At 21.7% G+C, this 12,186-nt stretch overlaps 2 protein-coding genes across 2 annotated transcripts; both read left to right on the forward strand. All coding sequences in view use genetic code 6, as the record gives it.

The window, feature by feature from the left end:
- Window positions 1-1,624: 1,624 nt before the first annotated feature.
- On the forward strand, window positions 1,625-4,440 carry TTHERM_000105399 (transmembrane protein, putative; the record flags this gene model as incomplete). The annotated part of the gene is made up of 7 exons (XM_012796642.1): window positions 1,625-1,699; window positions 1,758-2,033; window positions 2,118-2,616; window positions 2,682-2,836; window positions 2,888-3,145; window positions 3,202-3,447; window positions 3,862-4,440. The coding sequence occupies 7 exons, from the start codon at window positions 1,625-1,627 to the stop codon at window positions 4,438-4,440; spliced, it is 2,088 nt and encodes a 695-aa protein (XP_012652096.1).
- A 172-nt stretch (window positions 4,441-4,612) lies between these two features.
- Window positions 4,613-11,808, forward strand: TTHERM_00105400 (transmembrane protein, putative; the record flags this gene model as incomplete). Its single annotated transcript, XM_001012290.3, has 5 exons — window positions 4,613-4,837; window positions 4,896-5,132; window positions 5,194-9,139; window positions 9,455-10,509; window positions 10,627-11,808. The coding sequence occupies 5 exons, from the start codon at window positions 4,613-4,615 to the stop codon at window positions 11,806-11,808; spliced, it is 6,645 nt and encodes a 2,214-aa protein (XP_001012290.3).
- Window positions 11,809-12,186: the final 378 nt, after the last annotated feature.

Consider the following 12,186-nt stretch of genomic DNA (forward strand, 5'->3'; position numbering starts at 1 on the left):
ATGCAATTACCTTAGTAGATGTACAAGGGTATGTTGTTTAATATAGCTATCCTTAGTTATAAGCATAGATATCATTTTAATTAAATATATCTACCTATTAAGTAAAACGATTATTTATTTATTAGATTAAATTATGCAAAGAATATTAAAATAAATTTAGCATTAAGTTTTAAAAATTAACTTTTCTTCAAAAAAGTATTCCATATAGCACTTCCAGGATTAAAATTATTCTACTGCAAGAATAGTAATCTTTGAAGCGCTTAATTATTTTAATAGTATTTTCTACTTTTTAAAAAATTTAAATGATTTTTAAGAATATATTTTTGAAAGTAGTCATACAAAATTTTATTTTATTAATTTTGAAAAATCAAAAATATGGTCCTTGTTTTTTAGGACAATAATCCTACCATTAAACTATTTTAGGTATTTAGATTTTACTTTTGATAAATTTAATGCCTATTATTATAATAATATAAATAAATTAATAAATAATTAATTAAAATATTACTATTATGATAATTAAAAACTTTCGATAATAAGATATTTAAATAAAAAAATTCTTCTTATTTTTGTTTTCTTAAATCATTTTTTTATTTTTAATTTTAATTAATTTTTATCAGTGATTTAAATCATTTATATATTTTCGTCTAGTCAAAACTATACTTTTTTAAAACAAAAGCTTTAAAAGTATTTGTTACGAGTTTAATTTAAATTAAATCCAAAATTTTAAAATATTTTAAAATAATAAAACCATATTTTTTTTCAGTAATACAACAAAGTGTATTAATATTTTAAAAAAATCAAATAAACTAATTTTAATTTAATAATTATAGATTTATATTTATCCAATTTATTTTGATAATTTATTATACTATCTTCTAATTCAGCTCTGAATTAATTTTTATTTTTATAGGTTGAAATTAATTATGTTTTAAATATAATTTTTACCCATTTGTCTTTTTCTTTAAAATCTAAAAAAATTATCATATCAATAAGAAATATATTTAATTTCTATTTACTTTACTGATTGCTATGCTAAACAAATTATTTAAAATATTTGACTTTTACATCTAATTTATTCATTTAAACTTAACAAACATATTAGGTCGTAGATTGCTTATATGAAAATTAGCTGGAATTAGCTAATAATATAGTCACTTGCTTATTGTAACCTCTTAACTTACTGAAATTTTACAACTCAAATGGAACAACTATCTTACAATCTTTTCTTACTTACAATAATACAAAAAACACTGGAAATTTTATAAAAAGCTTTTAGAAAGGAAATGATTGGAATTTAATATTATCATAAAGTGCCAATTATGAAATCGACCTATTATTTTACAAAAATTCTACTTACTTTATGATAGATGTCAGTTCTACTGCTTAAATTTCTCTATTTTAAGTGAAGTAATACACTAATTAAGACTAATATTAGTTTTTGAGCTTAAACTTGATAAGCTAATCTATAACTTATTACTAGATTTCTCCATTTCAAAAAGTATCAGTCTACAATTCATCAAGTATAGACTCAACAGCCAATTTAATCCAACTTAATTCGTTATATTATTGGACTTTATACACTTCTACATAGATTAATTTACTTTACTTTAATTATGGTTAGATGACTTTAAACTTACTGCAAACCATTTAAATGACAAGCTTTATTTTTACCATTTACTTGGTCCCATAATCAGATGTAAGATTTCTATAATATTTACTTTTAAATTAAATAGTATTTTAATTTTAAAAAAAAGCTTATTCTTATTGTAAGTGCTGAAACGCCTTAAAATAATTTAAAACTTACTATGTATAATTTTAACTAATAAAGTAACCAAATATAATATTCTCAAACCTAGCTCAATAGCCAAACAAGTAACACCACTTAAATCTATTCTTTTGGCCGCTTATTGATTTTCTGTACTACAAATTATGTTGAGTCTTACTAATTTTCTGCTGATTATTCTTAATTAGAATTTATACAATAGCTATAATAAGTAAATCCTCAGTTCTGTGCCTCATCAAAATTTAATGTGAATTACATAAACTAAGAAATACATGTTTGGTAGACTATTTAGAAAAATTTTATTTTAAATTCATTCAATATAATAAACTAGTAAAAAAGTATATTTATCATAGCACAAAATGCAGTGACTTCTTAAGTTTTATCTAAATTCACTGTAAAGGTTAATAAAATTGATTTGCTTATTGAATACCCTGAAATTTAAATGTTATTAGAGTTGAAAAGTTATGGATTAGCTTATATTTACAACACTGTTTCAAAGAAAATAGTGAACTAAGTAAGAATATGGTATCCAATCAGCGAGCTATCAACATAATTACTCTACAATTACAATATTTTGCCAGACGGAACATATTTATTTACTGGCTTTGAAATGTATACCTTTAAAATCAAGATAATTAACATGAAAACTTTAGAAATAATTTATGCGCAGTCTTTCCCTGAAATTATTGTAGATTTGAGTAAAATCAACTATGTATTGTAGCCATTCTATTATCCAAATTCTGGGTCTATAGTTGCTGTTATATAATACTATAAATAAATTACAGATACTTAAAAAAATTTCCTATTCTTATTTTTTTCAAAAAGTATTGGTAAATAATTATTTATTATTTTCATATTAAATATAGTTTATTGAATAAATACTAATTAAATTTAGACTAAATTAGTTCTAACAAATATAAGTTATAGAAGAGTTTATAAAGTTTTGCCACAAATTACATTTAAACTATTTCTGTAGAATATTTAATTATTTTTTACCTGACTTCAACCTAATATTACACAGCATACTTTTACGATTTATAGGGAAGAAAAGTAAAAACAATTTGAGAAATATATATATATGTTAATAATTTTAATAAACAGGTTTTAACTACTCCAAATTATAAGTAAATAGATCCAAATTTTTCAGGTAAAGAAAACTAATAAACTTAACAAGCATTAATATCTAGTTATAATGGTTTATATTTTTATAACTTAACAACTCTTACTTATACAGTCTACCCTTTCTAATGTGCAGCAAGCATATATTTCTCGTAAAACTTTTAATATTATTATACTCAATCTGCCTGCTCAACTTAATAGGATGGAGTTTTTACTTATTCTAATAACACATTGATAAGTGTAAACTTACTTTCATCTTTAATTTAATTTAATTAAAAATTTTTTAAAAATAAAAGTAAGGAATATAGCCAAGAAACAAATATATATACATTTATAAACCTAACAATGATAGCTATTTAGTAATAGTTACAAATACAGCAAATCAGCTTTTTTATGATAATATAAGATAATAATTATTTACGAAGCCTTCAATATATGGATCAAATTAAGATGCAATGACAGAATAAGATGAAGTTATTTTTTTTAATAATTAAGCAACTACTCATTATGATTTAAATACCTTCAACTTAATTTACGCAGAAGTAATTTTTTTCTATTGTTTTCTTGATTTTTTAATTGATAATTTTTGAGTATTAAATAATTCTTCATTCAAATACTGTATATTCTCTATAACCCAATAAAATTAGCCTAATTAAGAACTTTTTCTATGATTATGTTAAAATTTTAAATTGTGATGTAAAATAGTTGAGCCTACTTCTCTTTCAAAATAAGGAACTACACTATTTTTTTAAAAGAATTTATATAAAAATTTTCAAAATATTATAAAAATTAAGATTAAATTTTAATTAACATTTTAAATATCTTATGTTATAATTTAAAAAATAATTTACCCAAGAAATTAAAAATAGTTTAATTGAAAAAAATTTAAAATTTATATTAAATTCTATTAATTCTTCATAAAAATACCTATTATCTAACTAAAATAATATTAATAGATGGTGGATTATACAATTAGTAGATCATTTTTACTTTAGACATAGTTTCTGAGGTACAACTATATTATAACTTCTTCATTTAATTTAGTCTAAGTGAAAAAAATCAAATAAATTATGATTTAGACAACTAAATCAATAAATAAAAACTAATCTTATTTTATTGATTTTGTAAGTGATCTAAACTATGTGGTTGAAATACTTCCTTAATCTATTAATATTTACAATTCATTAAATAATTAACTTTTATATTCTGTGATTCCTCAAGAAACTATAGAAACATTCTACCCATCTTATCATAATTTTGCGATATAAGAATTATTTACAAGACAAATTCTTTATTATTAACCTAATAATTTAATTGTTGTAGTTTATTATTTAAGCTTGATTTGTATCGATGCAACAACTTTTTAAGTGGTAATTTTATATGCACTAGAAAATTCATATTTATTATTATTTTATATAAGCTATATTAATACAAGTATCAGTTACCAAATTAGAGTTTCAAAGCGATTTAGCTTGATTGGAAGAGAGGCTATCTTATCTCAACAAACTTAGATGAAGACTGCATCTTAGATATGAATGTAAATATTTTTTTATTTCATATTAAGTATTCTAAATGTAAAAATAGACTATTCGACGAACTTGCTATAAAGATAATCCACAATATTTAGGTCTTCCTAACTATTCGTTTTTAGATTATCAATAATATCTATTTATCAATACTTAAACAAGCTAGTTAATCATTTGCCAAATGATTTCAGTGAGAGTTTTTGCTCTTGATACCCTAACATATATTAAATCAATATATGATACTAATTTTTATGGTGCACAGTATTTTTTAAATCCAAACTATAATTATTTAATCTATGTCTAAAAGTATAATTGTATTTTTATGACGCTTGATCTCAATACAATGCAATACATAGCATTATCCTTACCAGCTCCAAGTACAGATTATCAAAGCATAAATTACAGAGTAAAATATACTATTAACTTTCAATCTTTACATTAATTTTATTTTATTAAAAATTAAGTTCTTCTTTTTAGACGATAAGCAAACTTATATCTTCTTAAATTCTAATCTTCTTTATATCGGTTTGTATGACTAAAAAACTCATCAGCTGATAAATAAAATATCTTTAAGTGTAGCCTTTTTTCCTTATTCAGATGCAGTTATAGACTAAGTTAATAAGCTAATATTTTTTTATGATACTAACAATTGCTTAAACCAGTATTCTTACTCTACAAATAATCTTATATCACAATATCAAGTAATAATAAAAAATTTCTTTAAAATTATTTTTAATTTTATAAATTTTACTTTAAAATTAGCTTAATTAAACTGACTCATAAGCTTTTTAAAAACGTTTAATATGGGATAGCTACAAATAAAGAATCATATTATCTTCTAATTTTACTGTATATCTTATTAATACTAAAAGAAATAACATAGAGCTTTACTAAGTAGACACTTTTGTGACTTAGCTTAGATTTTTTTAGAATAGAAATATAATATAATACTCTACATATTATTAAAATGTTTTACTTGATTATGATTATTTACTTAATAATAATCAAGCTAAATTTCCTACTCAAATAAATCCCAGATTCTTCCAAGTAAATAACAATACTTTTTTGTTACTAAATGATATCAACTCTCAAGCTAATCTCTTTATAAATTAAACAATAACTTCCACTTGGATGAGAAATAATTTGAATTCAGGATACATTCGAATAGTTGAAAACGATTTGTAAAACTTACTTATCTATGCAATTTTTGATAACGAAATAGCCATTTTAGATTTGAGTAATTCACTTATTAATTAGATAGACTAGCTTTTCCTTGCTTAAAATATTATAAAAATACTCTTTGAAAATTAAGATTAAGTTATCCTACTTTCTTAGTCATAACAAGTACTATAGCTTCAAAAAAGATAAAAATCTGTTAAAATCAATGAAATAATAGTATTAAAATAAGGTATTGCATAGTATTTATTTGCTAATAACTTAACAACATTTTTATTTACAGATTTTTCTGGTAGTTAAAAAAATTTAAATATTGTGAACTTAAGCTATGACTCTAGTAAAAGTATTTCTGGCAATATTAGAGCTTAAATTGTTATGCCTTCCAGAATACTAAGCATTCAGCAATTAAGTAACTCTTAAGTTGTTATTTTAATGAATAACTTGATAAAAATTTATGATTACATTCTAATCTCAGAAATTGTTTCTGTAGGTTTGGAATTTAATGTCAATTTTGGAAATATTTTAATAGACAGTATCTACAAAAGAATATTTTTGTAAAATCACATGGTAGGAAGCTTAGTTTATGACTTTAATCTTTAAAAACATGCAAATTCTTTTATTAGTTCATTCTCAACTAATTTGTATTTCGATGATAACTTTATTTATTCAGTCGTTTCTCACTTTGCTAACATTTATTTTAGATAAGATTTAAAGCTTTTGTTTAACTTTAGGTATTTTAATTCAACTTTAGAGTTGAAGAATATTAGATACTTAGGAGTTGGGTACTTTTTTTTGGTTGAATTTATAACTAAACTCTCTGTTTATGAATTTTCTCCATTTGTTTCTCTTCCTACAGAAAAAGCATTTTTGCAAATTAATTAGTTTTCAATAATAGCATTTTCTTTTGTAAAAATCTAAGAAAATGAGAATAGCAGCAATGAATATTAACTTAATATTAACGGATTTACTTTAGAAGGAATGTTTTTGTATAGACTTGCTTTAGATATATACAGCCAGCAATAAACTTAATCATGCTCTTTAAATTATTAACTATAGTAATTTAATTACTAAGATGATACTTCTCTCAACTAAATGAGCTCTTATCTTATTAGTTAGTAAAGAAAACTTAAAGGTATAACAATAAATATATCTAAATACTAAAATTTATACCTCCCAAAACTTTAATAAAATGTTTTGAATAATATATTCTAACTAATCATCGCACCAAAAGAACAAAATATTATTGTTTATATCAAGGATCCATTTAATATTCAACAAGGTGTTTCTTTTATTTAAATAAAGAATTTAGAAATGCAAACTGCACCTCAAAATTATTAAAATTACTTGTAAAATAATGATATTCAAACTAATCTCACTATAAATAATATAATTTTCCCTGATATAAAATAAGTTTTACTCGAAAATATCACATTAACAGAGGCAAGTGTGTAAATTAATAATGTATAAACATTGGTTATTTAAAAAATAAATTTGTAGCACTATGAAAACTAAACATTGCCAACAATAACTTAGATTAATATAACAAATATCAGTATGGTTATTATTACAGAAGTAAATTTAATTTCATGCAAATTTAATTTAGGACGTCCTTTAATAGTTCTTTAAAATATAGAAAAACTGCAAATCAATAATATAAATGTAATTAATTGTGATTGCTCTGGATTTGATTAACTTTTACTTATAAATTAAGTATAAAATGTAACTTTGAAAAATATTTAAATATCTTAAACTAACTTCATTTAATAATCTTCCTTTGTCATTTCATCAACTTAGTTTGTTAATATACAACTGCTTTCATTGTATCAGATAATATATAATAACCAAATACCTTAGTTAAGATAATTTCAAACTAAAAATACTAGTAGTTTCATATAAAAAATATTCTACTTTTCAAATAATAAAAAAGTAAATATTGACGACATTTAAATTAATGATTTTAATATTAATAGCTCAAATTAGTTTTCTATTTTTGATTTTGAACTTGTTTATGAATCACTAAGCATAAATAAAAGTTCTATTTAAAATGTAAATATTTAGAATGATCAAGATGGCACAATATTTACTAATTTAGGAGTTTGCAGTACTTACCTACAATCAATATAACTTCAATAAATTAAAAATATGAGATACTTACTTCTTTCATCTTATCAAGTTTCAGATATATAAATCATACTATGCAAAAACTTAACCATAACTAATTTAAAAGTAAATACCTCTTAGATTGTCCAGTAATCTTTCATTTAAATTACTTCTGACATTATTATTTTAGACTAAATCCAGTTTACAGATATAAATGTTTTGCTAACTGATGCTTTATAATAATTTTCCCTCATAAATTTAGCTGCTGATGAATCAATATTGCTTTAAAATTCAAATTTTAGCTCAATAGAAAATTCTTTAAGTAGTACTATTTTAGTTTAAAATTCATAAAATGTAAATATTTTAAATACAATTTATTAATAACTTTCTACAAATGGACCTTCTTCTTCAGCTTTGAAGATTCTTGATTCATAAAATGTTATTATTATGTCTAATGCAGTATCTTAATGTTAATCTTTATAAGGTTCTGGAGCAATTTAAATTATTAATTGCAAGTAAGTAACAATTCAAAAAAATACTTTTTCACAAATCTCTTCAAAAAAAGGAAATGGAGGTGTTATTTATATATAAAATAGCTAAATTAGTAGCTTCGAATACAATTTATTTACTTCTAATACAGCAACTTTAGGATCAGGAGGAGCGATCTATTGTGAAAATAGTAATTTTAATATTTTTAACTCCAACTAATATATAAAGAACTAAGCTCTTTAAGGTTCAGGTGGAGCTGTATTGCTAAATAATTGCGACATTTTAAAAATTTAAAACAATACATTCAACTAAAATTTGGCATTTATTGGAGGAGGTATCAGATACATTAATCTTTAACCTTTGGTGATAATGTAAAGTGGAGTTAGCTTTTTAAAAAAAAATAATTAATTTTACAAAAATAATGCTACTTCATATGGAATAAATGTTGGATCATATCCTAAGTTTTTAAATATGAAAAACAAAAATAATTAAGCTTTAGAATAAAATATTCTAGATAATGTACAAAGTGGATATAAATCGCCAATACCTATATTAATTAGATTTATTGATGAGGAAATGAGAGAAGTTTCATTTGTTAATTTGTAGCTATATCCTTAACTCAGCTAAGACATTTTAGAAGAAATGTCAATTTACATACTCTAAGCAGAAAGCAGTAATATTGGTTTATTAGGAGACTTAAGGCAAGTATATTCTTTAACGCATTTTGCATTTATTTTTGACTTGTCCTATTCTTATTAGCCTTCATCTAGTGCTATTTTAAATATAAAGTCTGCTTAGCTCCTTCCTTAATTTTAGACAGATATTTAGTAAGTAATATAATCAAGATATAATCTTCCAATTACTGTCAATTTCAGAAAGTGTTAAATTGGAGAAATACTCTAACAATCTGGAAATTACACCTTATGTTACGAATGCGGATAAGGTACAAAATTGTTAATAAAATATGCACTTAATTTAAAACAAATCAACTAATTATTTATTTATTCAATTTTATCTCTCTTTTTTTTAAAAATATAAAATTTATTAAAGATGAATTAATAAAAATAATTTTTAATTTTTGAATACTATCAATCCCCATTAATTAAACGTCAAAGACGTTAAGTAAGGGTAAAGGATTCTTTCTTTAATTAATGAAATAGTTTAATTTTTTTAAAGGATATAAAAAGAAAAAGTTTAAAATAAACTATCTAAAAATTTTTGAAAATTAATTGATTTATAATTATATTTATGAAAAAAGGTTTCTACAGCATTATAGATCCATACTCTGCTCAAAGCATTAATTGTAAGAGATGTCCTGTTGGTTCAATTGCCTGTTAAAGTTCTTAAATATAAGTTTAAAATGGATATTGGAGAACAGGTAATCTTTCAGATGTGATAATTTAATGCTAGTAATCTTAATTTTGCATACCAGAAGACCCTTAATCGAAAAACGGATGCTTAAAGGGTCATATAGGACCAATTTGTTATGAATGTGATGTTAATGGCGAAATATGGGGTACTTAGTACTCTAAGTCCAATTAAGTGTGCAATGATTGTGTACATTTTTATTCTGCATTGAATATTATTTTAATATTTCTGATTTTTGCTTTTATTTTAATTCAAATCTATACTAAAATTAATAATGAAATGGTTCTAATAAGAAAATATATCATGGCTAAATATTTATCAAAATTAAGATTTGTTTCTCCTAACCTTTAAAGAACCTAAACTTCTTAATCTTCTTTTATTAAAATATTAATTAACTACTTTTAATTTCTAGGAATTGTTAACAGTTTAAACATAACATTGCCAACTTATTTTACGTTTTTTAACTTAACTGGGGGAGATACCTCTTAAATTACAATCTATTCTATTGATTGTTTACTATTTTCTAAAAATTTAGCAGTTCCAAATTATATAGTCCGCTTGTTATGGATCAACTTTTAACCAATTGCCTTATTTATAGTTATTTAACTTTTTAGCTATATTTTCGAAAAAAATACTTCTCACTCTTCGAGATAGGCTGTTTACACAAACATCATTAATATATACTTATTTTTTCAGCCTTCTGTTGTTAAAGTTATAACCTAATCTCTATCATGCTAGGAAATTGGCTCATAGTCTTACATATCTTCTGATTTAAATTATACATGCTTAGAGAGGGAGCATATGAAGTACATATATATCTGCATTTTACCTTTAGGATTAATTTGGATAGTTTTAATTCCTCTCTTTTTATTTGTAAGGATAAGAAATTATAAGCAAAAAATGCATACCATTAAAATACTCTTTAGATATGGTTATCTATATCAGGTATTTATATTAAATTATAACAAATATAAATGAATATTTTAAATAATTTAAATAAAAGATATACTAATTCTAAATAAATTAATTATTTTATTTTAATTAAACCTTTTTTTATAAAAGGAATATGTAGATGACAAATATTACTGGGATTTGGCAAGATTAATTATTCGTTCTACAGGTATAATCGCTATTAATATTTTTAACTTTTAAATCACTTTTAAGAGTACTGTTTTATTTGGGGTTATGTTCTTATTTTTACTCCTTTAGAAAAAATTAAAGCCATTTATTTTGTAAAAATTTAATAATCTTGAGCAGGAATCTACTTTCTTAGTAATAATAACTATTTATTTGCTTTTTGTTGGAAGTCTCTCAGATAACTATATAATTTCTTACATAGTCACTTTCATTATAGGAATTTTAAACTTTTAGTTTGTTTTAAAAATGTTGTAGCTAATATTAATATAGTCTATTCCAGCAGAAGAAAAAGATAGAAATATATTTTAAAAACTTATTTTCAAGATAAAATAAAAATTTCCTTCTTACTTTTAATGGATTAAAATTGGGCATTCATATAATTGTAGTCCTTTTAAAAACTGGAAAAAAGTTTCAGAAGTGATGAAAACTATTAAAGAAGAGTTAAATTAAAATGAATTTAGTTTCAGGTAGAAAATAAGTCTTAGCACTGCAGGAAATAGAATTTCATTAGGAATGAGTTAAATATTAAAAAAAAATTAAAAATTAATAAAGTAAAATAGTAAAGATTCATTAGACTCTCATATTACCACAGTAATTAAATTTTTATTTTAATAAAATATACAATTTTATATTTTAAAAACAAACTTTAGAAGTCATAAACAAAAGAAAAATCAAAGTTTTAGAAATTTGATTTCAAATGAGATTTTGGTTGAAAAGTACTATTTAGATTTCTATATTATTGAAAATTATTCTCACGAAAAACCAAATTAGAATTAATAAACTATTAATTTAATCAGTAATTTCTAGATTATAAAAAATATAAGATATTAAAGCTCGTAAATTTAATAAAATAAAATAAACTTTTTATATGTTTGTTAAAAGCTTTTAAAATACATAGTTTTAAATAAAAATAACAATTTTAATGATAAAATCATTTCTAATTCCATTATTGTATAAAATTTAATACTTTTCTTGCTAGAAATCTATTAATTTAATAAAAATTTAAGCACTTATTTTATTTCCTCATTATTTAAGACTTTCATTATTTTCATGAAAATTGGTCTTATTCAAATTAAAAAAAAAAAATTAACCTAAATACATACTTGAGAAATTACAGTAAAAAGAATTTATTTAAAAATCATAGAAAAATCTTTTTATTATAATTTAACAATATTTTCAAAATTTCCATCTATTTATTATTTTTACAAAAATAGTTTTCTTATTTTCATTTAATGAATACCTCAATAAAAGATATTTAGAAATGAATTTTTAATATATTCAATAAAGTTAATTTATTATTATTATTTCAAAATTTTATTAATTTTTTATTTAAATTTTTAATTTTTTTTTATATGTTTTTGAATTAGTTTAATTTTATTTAAAACATTAAATAAAATTAACAAATTTGTCTAATTTAAAAGCTATATCATATAGATATATTATTATACATGTAAAAAAATCATAAACTGATTTTGTTTGTTTAAT

This window comes from Tetrahymena thermophila, assembly GCF_000189635.1.
Source record: "Tetrahymena thermophila SB210 genomic scaffold scf_8254716, whole genome shotgun sequence".
NCBI lineage: Eukaryota > Ciliophora > Oligohymenophorea > Hymenostomatida > Tetrahymenidae > Tetrahymena > Tetrahymena thermophila.